General features: G+C 54.0%; 1 protein-coding gene across 29 annotated transcripts in view; it reads right to left on the bottom strand.

Annotated features, from left to right (window-relative positions):
- Window positions 1-14,545, bottom strand: part of MICAL3 (microtubule associated monooxygenase, calponin and LIM domain containing 3) — a 233,143-nt gene that overhangs the window by 45,146 nt on the left and 173,452 nt on the right. For all 29 annotated transcript variants that reach the window (XM_074004491.1, XM_074004508.1, XM_005568032.4 and 26 more), the window contains one exon: window positions 8,571-8,766. In XM_074004491.1, coding sequence (XP_073860592.1) covers window positions 8,571-8,766 — 196 coding nt within the window. The remainder of the gene's footprint in view (window positions 1-8,570; window positions 8,767-14,545) is intronic.

The raw sequence follows: 14,545 nt of genomic DNA, 5'->3' as shown, positions 1-14,545 counted from the left end.
TGGGGCTCCAATACGCGCAAAACCCCCAACATTGCTGCATAAATGGAGTTGTTTCTGAGTGTTTCGTGGTCTGATAATTCCCAAAGCATCTTTTTCAGGAGAGGCCTTGCCTGCAGTGAGAGGCTGGGGGCAATCGGCTTTCACGTTAAAGCCACAGCCTGACCTCTGACCCAACAAAACCCAAGAAGCATCAGGCACGAGGGGGCATCTGCCCTGACCTCCTGCGAGGGTGTGTCCTCTCTCTGCCCAGGCAGGCTCTTCCACAGCCCGCTTGTGTGTGAGAGGGCGAACCAGCGAATACGCCACGATGAGCACTGAGGGGCACTGCCAGGGCGACCACTGCCAGGGCGACCACTGCCAGGTGAAGAAGCTCGCCTTGTCCAAAGACAGCACCCCAGCCCTTGTCTTGGCTTCAAGAAGGTAAACCAGACATGCCTGAGATGCCCTGTCGACGGGGCTGTCACTGTTTGCCGGGGGCCTCAGGTCATGTTGCACAGTCTAGTAATGTGATTAGGATGAGGCTTTGGGTCGCACGGTATCCAGTGACCTGGAGACTGAGATCAACCATGTGGACAATCAATCAATCAATCATTGCCTATGTCATAAAAACTCCAAACACAGAGTCTCAGTATTCCTCAGGTGAGCAATACTCCTGGCGTATTATCACACATCGATAACGAGAGAATATGGTCGTCCTGGCCCCACAGTGAGTACAACGGAAACTGAGTCTGGGTCCTTCCTGGACTCACCCTACGTACTTCTTCCCTTGGCTCACTGACATCTGTGCCCTTTCCCTGTAATGAACCATAACCATGAGGACAACAGCTTTCAGTGACTTCTGCAAGTTCTAGCAAACTGTCAAACCTGCAGGTGATTCTGGGAGACTGGCACTCGCCACTGGGGTCAGAAGTGGGGCAGTCTTGTGGGCCGTATTCCCTCTTTCCAGCTGGCTGGCTCCTCACTGTGCCGCACCAGCTCTGCTACTGGCTGGCTGCGGGACTGTGAGTTGATTATTTGTGCTCTCTGAGTTTGCTCATTCATTCACTTGGCGAACATTTCTGAGCACCTCCGGCTCAGCCAGCGGACACAGGAATATGCCGCGAGGAGCTCAGGTAGTGAATTGGCTTCACCCGTTCATTTACCTGAATAAAACTTACTCAATTATCTTCCCCTTACAACGCACTTGCTAGACACTGCAGGGAACACAAAGGTGACAGAGAAAAGACTCTTATGCTCAGCTGGGCCCGACAGCTGCCGTCTGTGATCCCAGCACTGTGGGAGGCTGAGGCGGGTGGATCATTTGAGCCCAGGAGTTTGAGACCATCCTGGGCAACCACGGGTACACCCCATCTCTACAAAAAATAAAGATACAAATAATATAAAAATAACAAAAGCTCCTTATTCTCAAGGGGAGGAAAGGTGCACGCACAGCATGCTAAAGCGTAGCAGAACACAAGCGCAGGGGGCGGAGGGCCGGGAGGAGAAGTCTAAAGTGGGTGAACCTAAGAATCTGGGCCATGGAAAACCTGGCATCTGGATTTTGATTATTTTCGGCATTACTTTTACTGGTATTCTTTTGCCTTACATTGGTGTTTTCATTATTTTCTTATTAATGAACACAATACACAACCTACTGCATGTCATTTAACACTGTCTGAACACAAAGCAAGGCTCAGGATGCATCTATGCTCATCTCAAATCTTCGCTGGGCCAAGGGCAGGCCCCGGTTCCTCCTTCCCAGCTGAGCAGCCAGGGCCTATGCAAGGCGGCCCAGCGGTTGGCAGCAGGGCAGGGCCGCACTGCAGTTCACTGGGAGGGGCCTCAGTGCAGGCCTGTCCTCACCCTGCGCCACGTTGTGAGGACAGCTGCACAGGCACAATGTGGGCACTGAAGAAATGTCCCAAGATGAGGCCAGCGAGGCCAGCCCACAGCCGTTAGTGTGGCATCAGCTGGTTCCACAACAGCTCAAGGACCACGGGAGCACAGAAGACAGCAGAAAGCAATGCTCACCTCCGCACCAGCGGCAAACCCAGCCCGCCTCCCAGAGACCTTGGCGCTTGCTTCTGCATGCCGCCCCCAGACAGGCCACCCTCTCTTCGGGAAGGACACAGAGGAACCGGGTGGGGGTTTCCAACTCCTTTCCAGTCCATCATTTTTTTTTTTGAGACGGAGTCTCGCTCTGTCGCCCAGGCTGGAGTGCAGTGGCCGGATCTTGGCTCACTGTAAGCTCCGCCTCCCGGGTTCCCACCATTCTCCTGCCTCAGCCTCCCGAGTAGCTGGGACTACAGGCGCCCGCCACCTCGCCCGGCTAGTTTTTTTGTATTTTTTAGTAGAGACGGGGTTTCACCGCGTCAGTCAGGATGGTCTCGATCTCCTGACCTCGTGATCCGCCCGTCTCGGCCTCCCAAAGTGCTGGGATTACAGGCTTGAGCCACCGCGCCCGGCTCAGTCCATCGTTTTCAAAGGACTGGGGCAGTCTCTGGGTCTGCCCAGGTCCTGCAAGTCACACACAAGATTCTCAGTGTGAATTCAGTGCCTCGAAGCTCCGAGCACCTGCGTCTCTGGAGGGAGGGGGCAGAGCAGGGAGGAATCTGGAGGGAGGGGCAGAGGAGGGAGGAACCTGGAGAGAGGGGCCGAGGAGGGAGGAACCTGGAGAGAGGGGCCGAGGAGGGAGGAACCTGGAGGGAGGGGCCGAGGAGGGAGGAACCTGGAGAGAGGGGCCGAGGAGGGAGGAACCTGGAGGGAGGGGCCGAGGAGGAAGGAACCAGGAGGGAGGGGCCGAGGAGGAAGGAACCAGGAGGGAAGGGGCAAACAAGGGAGGAATCTGGAGGGAGAGGGCAGATGAGGGAGGAACCTGCAGTGCGGCCGACCTTAGCCTGGAAACTTCTTCAGCACAGAAGATCACTATACCAGAAACAAATGCAACACAGACAACCAACTTCACCCTCCCTCTGGGGAGAGGGTGACTTTTCAGAACACAGCCTCCCAGGAGAGATGGGGTCAGAAGATCTAGTCATCAGGATCACCTTTCCCACCTCACAGGATCTGTTTTGGCACTGGTGACAACGTATTGCCCTGTGAGATTGCTTGATTCGAGTCTGCCTCCCCCAGGGCCACACTCTCTCCAAGGGCAGGTGCCGGGTCCCCACTGTCCTCCTCACAGGGCCAAGCGTGGCCAGGACAGCAGGAATGTGCCAGGGGCTGCAGTGAAAGCCAGGGCAGGCTTACGCTACTTTCAGAGGTGTCAGAGGTTGCACCCCGACTGTCCCCCGGAAAAGCCTCCATCAGAAGGTGCTGGCTGTTCCAGTTAGAACAGTGTCCAGCAAAATCCTTCCCTGCCTCAGTTTATACCCAGCTACTCAACTCAAAGCACCTGCTCTGAATTTCCCCCCAGCTGTCTTCTCACTGAGACACTGGCGGACCTAGCATGGGAAAGAAATCCAACGGGCACACCCACTTGATTCTAAACAGACAAGGTTAGACCTACTTGATGTGCTCTGCAGCCCTCTGCGTGTCAAGAGGGGTAGATCCGAGGATGACAGTGATTGACGGAGGGCGGCCCTGACCGTGTGCCCACAGCACAAGCTGCTTTCCCTGGGTAGCTCATTTAATCACACAAATGCTGCAGGTCCCGGGGCTGCTCTGCTTTTATATGATGAGACTGAAGCCTAAGGAAGTCGGGTCATTTGCATAAGAAGTTGGGATTCCCACCAGGGCCCACACGGTGTCACACTGTGCCTTCCTGGGTGGTTCTCCCAGAACCCAAGCATTCCCAGCCAGTAGCCTCTGTCAGAGTGACAAGACCAGGGAGAAGGTCTCGATCAAGCTCCCCACTGCCTGGATGTAACCTGAGAAGTGCAGACCAGGAATTCAAGCAGACCCTACCACGAATGAACAGGCTGCTGCCAGGAACCACTTGAAGTTCCTGGGTGGTTTTCAAAGGGCAACGGGGAACCATGGTTTTCACTTTTAAATTAACCCACTCGTAATCAGAGGGACTCGGCAATCCTCTGTCCTGTTGGGCTGTGCCCCTGGGTTCCCTTCCCTGACAACTGTGCAAACACTCTAATGCTGAGCAGGTGGCTGGAGAAGATGGACATCATGCGGCAAGCTTCACCCGGTGGAAATGTAATCCACGCTAAAACTAGCATCCTGCTCGGCAATGGCTCAGGAACTGCCTCTGCAGGAAAAGTGGGTGAGGCGGGAGGGAGAGAACAGGCAGAAATCCCCACTTATTCACGGCCAGCCTTGAAGGAGCAGCCTTCTCTCACTTGCGTATTATTCTGACAGAAAGCAACGCGTGCCATCTACTTTCCTGTGACCTTGCCTGTCTCATCAGAAAACGTCTGTGTGTGCTAGCCCTCCTGACTTCTCCCCAGAGCCAAGAATGTGGAAATGCTGAACATCTTCAGCACACGGGCACGGCGCCAGCTGCCTTTGCTGCCTGGGGCACATTCTTCCAGAAAGGAAGGCAATCATGGAAAAACACCACTAACATCACAAAGCCAGCTCTCCCCGGGCTTTGGCCAACTGACCTTTCCAGTGAAAACAAAGGTGCTATTTCCAGGGTCTCCTCCAGGAGACAGGCCCCACCTTGACTGCAAGGTAGAGGCATGAAGCGGATTAGGCCTGGGCCAAGGGTCTGTGACAAGGTTTAGGATTTATAGGCGCTTGTGTGACTAAACCATGAATCGATTATGAGACTCACCTGGGGGATCTGTTAGACATTGACATTCCTGGCCTCCACCCCAAACCGACTGAATTAGATACTCCAGGGAGGGCCTAGAAATTACATTTGTTTTTGTTTTGTTTTGTTTTTGAGCCAGGGCCTCATTCTGTCACCCAGGCAGTGAACTCCTGGGCTCCAGCGATCCTCTCGCTTCAGCCTCCTGAGAAGCTGGGACCACAGGAGTGTACCACCACGCTGGCTAATTTGTAGAGACTGGATCTTGCTGTGTTGCCCAGTCTGGTCTTGAATTCCTAGACACAAGTAATCCTCCTGCCTCGGCCTCCCAAAGTGCTGGGATTACAGGTGTGAGCCACCATGCCTGGCTGCAATTTTATTTTTAACCAAGCATCCCAGGTGATGTTTATCATCAGAGAAATTTAGAAAAATTAAAGGGGTGTTCCTCAAATTGTGGTCTTCGGACCACAGCAGCACCTGGGAACTTTTTAGAACTAAAAATGCTGGGGCTTTACCCCAGAGGCACTGAATCAGAAACTCAGCCCAACGTGTTGTGCTTTCATCACAAGCCCTGGGTGACTCTGGCATGGGAAAGCTTGGTTACCAACATTCTCGGACAGGGTGAGTTTGAGCCTAGCCCACGTCCGGGCATTAACCCCCTGTTTAAGGAAACCAATACAAGACGACTGCCTGGCCCTGCCCCTCCCAGTGAGGGAGACCTGTGCTGCACCAGGAGAGGAACAGCAGCAGTAATTCCGGGCATTGGCCTTTGTCCGTGCTTCATATGACTTAATCCTCAAAACAAACCTATCAAGTGCAGCACCTTTGCAGATGAGGAAACTGAGGCATGGAGAGGTTGAGTAAATTGCCAACAGCTAGCAGGTGGCAGAGCTGGACTTCAAATCCAGGCTTTGACTCCAAAGTCAGGTTCTGAAACATCACGCTGCTGTCCCCTGCAGCAGAGGCCAACGTTAAGAGTTCCACTAAACTTGTGAAATGAGAGTTCCTTGGCTGGAATGGTTAATGCCTTAAAATGATACCATTTCTCATCTTCCAGTCTAACATTTCAGCAAGGAAGGACGAGGGCTGGAAGGGCACCCAACTCTGTGCTTGGTGCTGTAGGGAAGACAGAGAAAACCACCACACACTTTCTGTCCTGTGTCCTACGGCCACCCAGGGAAGTAAGACAACATGTATAGCTCCTTCCTCAGGGTGCTTTTTTTTTTTTTTGAGACAGGGTCTTGCTCTATCTCGCAGACTGGAGTGCAATGGCATGATCCTGGCTCACTGTAACCTCCGCCTCCCAGGTTCAAGTGATTCTCCTGCCTCAGCCTCCTGAGCAGCTGGAACTACAGGCAGGTAGGCAGGTCCGGATAATTTTTGTATTTTTTGAAGAGACGGGGTTTCATCCTGTTACCCAGCCTGGTCTCAAACTCCTGGGCTCAGGTGATCTGCCTGCTTCAGCCTCCCCAGAGTACTGGGAATACAGGCATGAGCCACTGCACCAGCTCGGGCTCTTCACTTTTTTTTTTTTTTTTTTTTTTGAGATGGAGTCTCGCTCTGTCGCCCAGGCTGGAGTGCAGTGGCACAATCTTGGCTGACTGCAACCTCTGCCTCCCGAGTTCAAGTGATTCTCCTGCCTCAGCCTCCCAAGTAGCTGGGATTACAGGCGATGGCCACCACACCAGGCTAATTTTTTGTATTTTTAGAAAAGACGGGGTTTCACCATGTTGGCCAGGCTGGCCTTGAACTTTTGGCCTCAAGTGATCCACCTGCCTCAGCCTCCCAAAGTGCTGGGATTACAGGTGTGAGCCACCGCCCAGCTCTTCACTTTTAAGAGACTATTTTTCATTCTATATAGCACCAAATGCTAATTTAAATTTTTTTTTTTTTTTTTTTTTTTGAGGTGGAATCTCACCATCTCCCAGGCTGGAGTGCAATGGTGCAATCCCAGATCACTGCAACCTCCGCCTCCTGGGTTCAAGTGATTCTCTTGTGTGAGCCACTGTGCCTGGCCTTTATTTTAATTTTTAATTTCAATCTTAATTTTTTTTTTTGAGATGGAGATTCGCTCTGTCACACAGGCTGGAGTGCAGTGGTGCAGAGGTGTGATCTCGGCTCACTGCAACCTCCGCCTCCCAGGTTCAAGCAATTCTGGTGCCTTAGCCTCCCAAGTAGCTGGGATTACAGGTGTGCACCACCATGCCCAGCTAATTTTTGTATTTTTATTAGAGACAGGGTTTCAATATGTTGGCCAGGCTGGTCTTGAACTCCTGACCTGAAGTGATGGGCCCACCTTGGCCTCCCAAAGTGCTGGGATTACAGGTGCCTGCTCTAAATGCCAGGGGTTAGCCTTCCTGGAATGTCCTTGCTACATTACATGAACTTGCTGCCCCCTGCCTCTCACAGTTTATAAATTACAGTGGAGAAAAAGGCGCTGAAGCACACTCAGCCCAAGGTCAAGCCAGTAGTTCTGCTCAAGGGTTTCTAAATGCGTTTTGACACACGCATCTCTCACCATCACTGCAGGGCCAGTGAAGAGAGAATATGGGCTCCCCTTCATCTGGGCACAGTGAGGACGGTGGGGTCTCTGTGGGTGCCCTGGATAGAGAAGCAGAGTTCTAGATGAGGATGCGTCATCGGTGACAGCTTTGGAACTGCAGACGCCAAGGCAGAGGCTGCCCCTGGCATGCATGGAGGAGCCGTCTGGGAGGCAGCCCAAGAACGAGTCTAGTCAGAGGGTGTCTGACACGAGGGCTGAGGTCGTGGGTGCAGCTGAAAGCAGCTTGGCCCAGCAAACACCTTCTGGAAAGTGTTCTTGGACCTTAAAAAAAAAAAAAAACCTGCTCTGCTCTCCTTATCCCCACATGTTCCCTTCATCGTGGCTAAATCAAGGTGCCTAGTGTGTGATTCAAACGCTCTCCAAGGCGACTTGGGGCCTCCGCCCCTCGGGGCTGCAGCCTGAGTTCCTGTCCTGAAGCCCTGCAGGACACTGGCCCCCCTTTTGGTTCTTGGCTCTTGTGATCATCTGTAATTGGCTGAGCACTTTGAAGCCTTCTCCGCTGACACTGGGAGCCCTGGGGTGCAGGGCAGCAGATACAGGGAGTCCTGGAATTAAAGCACGCACATCCCCAAAGGCATCACCCAGCTGGAAGTGATTATAGCTCAGGAACTGCCTAAGCATGCATCCACTGGTGCTGCACGTGGCCCCTGGGGCACAAATTTTCAGTCCCTTTACCTACAGGAGAAAAAAAGATGCCTGGGGAGATGGGCTGGCCTCCCTCAAGACGGCCCGTGCGGTGCGCTGGCAGTGCGCTGGCAGCTGAATCACCCGGTTCCCTCTGCTGAATCTGTAAATAACCGGGGGGCCGAGCCTGCTACTTCCCTTCCCAATGACAAACTTGGAGCTGGGGACATGTCAGGTCCTCAAGGAATAAATACTTCCTGAATCTCTGAATTGAGTCTGATGGAGGAGTCCTCACTGACTGCAAGATGAGGCCAAGAACCTAAAAGGGACTGGGGAGAATGGACTGTGGGCAGCAGGGAAGATAGCAGGCCTCCTGGGCTGGCACCTGAGAAGCCTGAGTTGGAATCTCGGCTCCAGCCTCTGTGACCCCAGCCGTGGTCACTGTCAGCGTCTTGGTTACTTTATGGGGCTCCTGTGAGGAGGACCCAGTGAGGCCACTGTGCAGAGCCACTGCAAGGCCTCCGTGAGCCAAGTGCTGCTCTCAACAGTCAGGGCATGGACTCACTCTCCCCGCACGCCAATTCCCTGAGGAGGAAACTACGTTACCTCCCTTCACGGAGAGGAAACTGAGGCACACAGAGCTGAGGAGGCTGTTAGGGCTGGGTGGCGGGTGGGCATCCTGCAGCCCTGTGCGCTGACCTGCTGGCAACGTCCTCCTCGGCGCCCGTGTCCAGCACGCTGCTCAGGTTGTGCTCGGCCTGAGTCTCCTCGGGCACCTCCTGCAGCGCCTCGGCCTGCCTCAGGGAAAGGCGGTAGTTCTCCAGCTCGATCCGCTCTGGGGTGCCCCTCAGCCGCTTGGCGATGCTGGGCTCCTCCAGGCCGTTCACGCCTGAACCTGCAGGACAAGCACAGAAGCACCACACTGAGCTCCAACCACAGACGGGGCGTGGGGGTGGGGGCTGACACCCAGGCTGCGGGCCCTCCTGCCAGGACGTGGGGCAGGCCGAAGGCCAGAGCATTCACGGAGTTGCCACAGGCCAGAAGAGGACCCTGGCGTGAGAGTGGGAATTTCGCTATATAGGAGGAAGGAAAGCGGCCCTGTCTGCCCTCTAGGTCAGGGCGTTCTCTCTCCTTCATCACCCTGAACCCCGGCCCCCAGAGGGCACCACACAGTCTCCCCGTAAGGGTGACTGGTGGTGAGGGGGGTGGGACAGACCTCAGGCAGCCAGGAGCCAGGTGCCCCTGAAGCAGCCTTGCCTGAGAAGGGCATCCCCGGTGCAGCCTGCCCCAGGGATCCAGGCCCCCACCAGGTTCACGCCCCGCCACAGCCTGCCCCAGGGATCCAGGCCCCCACCAGGTTCACGCCCCCCCCACAGCCTGCCCCAGGGATCCAGGCCCCTACCAGGTTCACGCCCCCCCACAGCCTGCCCCAGGGATCCAGGACCCCACCAGGTTCACGCCCTGCCACAGCCTGCCCCAGGGATCCAGGCCCCCACCAGGTTCACGCCCCACGGCCTGCCCCAGGGATCCAGGCCCCCACCAGGTGCGTCCCCCACTGTGGCCTGCCCCGGGATCCAAGTCCCCACCAGGTACGTGCCCCGTCACTGAGGCGGCCCAGCCAGCTGCCTGCAGAACGTCTCACACTGCGGATCTGTCTCCTCACGGTTAGATAAGGCACTTTCTGTTTTATAAGGCCACGTGGGTGATGCTGCCCCTACTGCAGCACCGCTGCTCAGAGGAAGGACACCAGGCCTGACCGCTCAAGGAGGTGGCGCCCAGGCCTCTCTCCAACGCACAGGCACACTTCCCCATCAGTCCTCCATGAGTGATGCCCGGAAGCCACGGGGTGCCCTGCCTGCATCCTTTCATCCTGTGGTTTCAGCATCATTGGCGACCTCGGCCTGAGTCCTTTGTGTGCGCGGAGGTCACACCAGGTGATTTTAAAATCCCATCACTCTGGCCGGGCACAGTGGCTCATGCCTGCAATCCCAGTATTTTGGGAGGCTAAGATGGATGGATCACAAGGTCAGGAGACTGAAACCATCCTAGCTAACAGGGTGAAACCCTGTCTCTACTAAAAATACAAAAAATGAGCTAGGCCTGGTGGCGGGCACCTGCAGTCCCAGCACTTTGGGAGGCCGAGGCAGGGAGATCACGAGGTCAGGAGATCAAGGCCACCCTGGCTAAAATGGTGAGACCCCGTCTCTACTAAAAATACAAAAAATTAGCCAGGCGTAGTGGTGGGTGCCTGTAGTTCCAGCCACTTGGGAGGTTGAGGCAGGAGAATGGCGTGAACCTGGGAGGTGGGGCTTGTAGTGAGCCGAGATGGTGCCAAGATGGTCTTGATCTGTATTAGCCAAGATGGTCTCGATCTCCTGACCTCGTGATCTGCCTGCCTCGGCCTCCCAACGTGCTGGCATTACAGGCATGAGCCACTGTGCCCAGCCTAATTTTTTGTTTTTTAGTAGAGACGGGGTTTCACTGTGTTAGCCAGGATGGTCTCTATCTCCCGACCTCGTGATCCACCCACCTTGGCTTCCCAAAGTACTGCATTACAGGTGTGAGCCACTTCGCCCAGCTAATTTTTTGTATTTTTAGTAGAGACGGGGTTTCACCGTGTTAGCCAGGATGGTCTCGATCTCCTGACCTCGTGATCCGCCCGCCTTGGCTTCCCAAAGTGCTGGGATTACAGGCATGAGCCACCGTACCCCGCCTAATTTTTTGTTTTTTAGTAGAGACAGGGTTTCACTGTGTTAGCCAGGATGGTCTCTATCTCCTGACCTCGTGACCCACCCACCTCAGCCTCCTAAAGTACTAGATTACAGGCGCCCGCCACCACGCCCAGCTAGTTTTTTGTATTTTTAGTAGAGACGGGGTTTCACCGTGTTAGCCAGGATGGTCTCCATCTCCTGACCTTGTGATCCGCCCACCTTGGCTTCCCAAAGTGGTGGGATTACAGGCGTGAGCCACCACGCCCGGCCGTGTTACCAGACCTTTAAGGAGGCAAAGAAGGTGCAGAGGTGCCGAAGGGAGCAGGTCATGACTGGCCTGGCATCCTGGCTGGGCAGGTTACCGATTCCTACAACATTCTAAGCTCTAGGAGACAACGCTGGGTTTTGGCATGCCACATCATACAAGCCAGTGTTGAGAGACAGGTGGTCCATCAGGCAAAAACCGGCTAAAGGAAAGCAGTGGGTGATTTAGCAATTTTTGTGACAGGTTGTGCGTGAAGTGTTTTCTGAAGGCCTGCACTTCTGTCGTGTGCAGTGTTTGAACGTCTTTGTGGCGGCCTCAGAAAGAGCTTTTAATGAACCCCGGTAGTCACAGGATAAGGTCTTGGCACATCTGTTGGAATTACTGGCATCCTCCAGCAAATAGCATCTTTCAAATTTACTAGAGAATCTTTACTAGAAAAGCAAGATCCAGTGGCGTATTTATATACAGATTCAGGTAATGGTGTGATGAAGGGGCAAAACACGAATACCTGGGTTCACTGGTGCCCTGTACCCGTGCCCACCTGTTTGAGCCTTTGGCTCCTTGGTGGGGGTCTTTTCTAAACATCACTGCTCCATTCTCCAACACTGAGCTCAGGGCACAGAAGAATATGCTATGATGCTGGGCTAGGGCATCTGGAAGGTGAGGGAATGTGCACTACAGGTAATGCAGAAAAGAGGCAGAGAACAACTCTGACACATCCGGCCTCAAGTTTCTCCAGACCTGCCCTCCCAGGCCCCGGGAGAGCAAAGGCCCTAACTGCACCAGCTCCTCATCCCCAAATACCAGTCTTCCCATCCTTCCTTCTCCCCAAAATCCACAGCCTCCCCATCATGAAGGGGAGAGGCCTGAGGATACCCTGACTGCGGCGCCATTCGATTCTTTCCATCATTTATTTTTGACAACTGCCACTCAACGGAAAGCAGATGAGAAAGGGAGATCAAGCAACTACCCAAGAATCAGCTTTCTGGGAATTCCATAAACACGGAATAAAAAGGGATATTTCTTTCAGATGGGAGAAGAAAAACAGGGTAAGAACCATCACTTCCGGGAAACAAGCAACAATTCAGATGGAAGCGATTTTACAGTAGAGTGAACAAACACTCAGGACGGAAAACATCCAAGAGATGTCTGTTTGGCGTGGGTAACTCATACTGTCCGGCAAGCATGCTACTAGGACCATGGAAAACAAAGCAGATTAAAACACTCTCTACTCTAAAAGAGCTGCAGGCTAGCAGAGGGTCCTGTAGAAATCATTTCAGTCCAACGTGCCTCGTGAGTACGCACGTGGTCCCAAGGGAGAACACAGAGAAGGTGAGTGAGCATGCCTGGTAGAGTCAAGAAAGGTGTTCCGGAGGCATATGGAGTTAGCCGGCTGCAAGATAAATACATTCTGTGAGGCACTGTCATTTGCAAATGAAGTAACTGAAGTTCACACAGCTAGTGAGCCCTGGAGCCAAGATCTGAACCTGAGGAGGAAAGGCATCACTCAGGAGATCGCCATGCTGTCCCTAGACTGACAACAGCCCTAGCCTTCCCCTTTGGGTATCTTCACCACTGTCTCCTCCCCGCTGTAATTTTCCAGGTGAGGGACACAGCACTTCACGCAGGCTTCTTGGAGCAGAGAATCTGGCATCTGGAATGACAGGCACTCAAGTCTTCCCACTGTTACTGCCCTGGAGATTCTGCAAACCCCGCAGACCGATGGCTTGTCAGGCAACGGCATGTGGCAGTCCAAGCCCAGGGCCGGGGCTCTGGAAGGGGAAACGCTGATTTAATCTGCGGCTTGGCTACAACCCACAAAAAAGAAACCAGAAGCTCTGGGAACCGTGCAGGTCCTTCACACGCCAGTCCCCGGAGAAAGCCTGCGGAAACGCTGCTCGGGGGACGGTGGAAAAGAGGAGGTGGGAGGCCAGCTGCCTCTCCTGTGCCAGACCCACCAGGCCACGGAGCAGGTCCACACAGAGCTCCGGCTCACCCTGTGGCGAGACAGGGACACGGAGGCACACTGGCAGGCCAGAGGGAAGGTGGCACTCAGAGGACACTGGGCAAGGACCCCAAACTCACCAACTGCCAAAATATGCTCCACATTCCCAGCCCTTCATCTCAAAGTGCCATGAGAAATTAAAAAAAACAAAAAACAAAAAACAAAACCACACGCACAAACAAATCAAAATAATCAGCATCCCGGATTCTCTGTCCTGAGGAAGGGGCTGTCTGTCAGATGAATCAGACGGTGATGAGAAACCAAGACAGTGAAAGCAGTAACAGTGGGGGCCTGGGCAGCGAAGACGGCCCTGTGACCTCCTCCCTCCTCAACTAACGGCAGAGCCCAGGAGACAGCAGGAGTGCAGATGTAATGACGCGCTTTGCAAGGTGCTGGATTGCAAAGCCAAAGTCCACCCTGCCTGTCCGGCTAGCGGGCCCCACCCCCAGCCCTCTACTTCACATGCCTTAGTGCAGCAACAACCCAACAGCGACTTTCCAGACTTTCCAGCTCAACGCGGGATCACTTCACAAATGATTGTAAGATCCGCAATCATTTCCAAGGCCAAGTCTTCACTGGGTCAGGGCAGGCAGCTCTCAGGTCACCGGGAGGCCAATTACAGCCCCACACATACCACAAGGAAATAGCTCCCAGGATCTGGGCCACATCCTAAATAGGAAGGCGGCTCTGGGCCTCACCTCAGGTTCTGTTTTGGAATATCACTGCCTGCACAAGCTCCATACATCATTCTGGAAGAAACGTTTCTCCTAACAGGACAACCTGCTCTTGGCTGACGGGCAAGAGCTGGCAGGGAGCTTTATTTGCTTCCACCTGACTCCTGGAGAGGCATAGGTGGGTGCAGAGGATATAAACAGGCGGGGTCTGCCCAGGGCCTCAGCAGGCAGCTCCTCTTCCTCCCCGCTGCCGTGGTGGCAAAGCCCCCGTACTCGGCAGGGCAGCTGCTGAGGGCACTTCAGGGCTCTGGGCCACCGAGAAGGGTGTCACATCGGAAATCAGGATGTCAAGGGCCTTTTCTGCCTCTTTCTGGCCTGTCTTGCCATTCCTTTTTCTTTTCCTTCTTTATAAGCTTGGGGAAGTTTGAATGGAATCCGAGTCTGACAAGGACTGAGGGAGAGGTGCTGTGTGCAGAGACTGATTCCCGCCCTGTTTCCCACGTCTGTAAGTAGGATGGCTGCAGGGGTTCATTCATCCCATCACTGATTCAACAAATGTTTCCTGACCGCCCGCTTCCAGCCAGTGACACAGCAGACAAGATCTGTGCCCTGGGGCGGCCCACATTTGGATAGCGTATGGGTGTCACCCATCTGCTAAGAGAGGCTGATGACCCCAGGGAGATAAAAGGCGCCCACTGTGGTCACCTTCCGGCAAGAATGGAGCTGTGATTTGAAATGACTCGTCCATTTGAGAAGTATGCTCCTGCCATTATGGAATTCAGAGATTCTCCTTAAGCTAGTCCCTGTCACTCCTGCTGCTGCTTTTACCAGGCGGTACTGGGTATTTTTGCTGTGACTTTGAAGAAAGATCAACTAACATCATTTCATCTTGGTTATTTCTCTTATTTGTGTTTTTGTAGGAACAGCGTCTCACTATGTTGCCCAGGCTGGTCTTGAACTCCTTGTCTCAAACAATCCTCCCAGCTCGGCCTCCCAAGTAGCTGAGATTATAGGCATGA

This window comes from Macaca fascicularis, chromosome 10 (assembly GCF_037993035.2).
Source record: "Macaca fascicularis isolate 582-1 chromosome 10, T2T-MFA8v1.1".
Classification (NCBI taxonomy): Eukaryota; Metazoa; Chordata; class Mammalia; order Primates; family Cercopithecidae; genus Macaca; species Macaca fascicularis.
The sequence above is the reverse complement of the archived record's forward strand: the minus strand, read 5'-3'. Positions and strand labels throughout refer to the sequence as shown.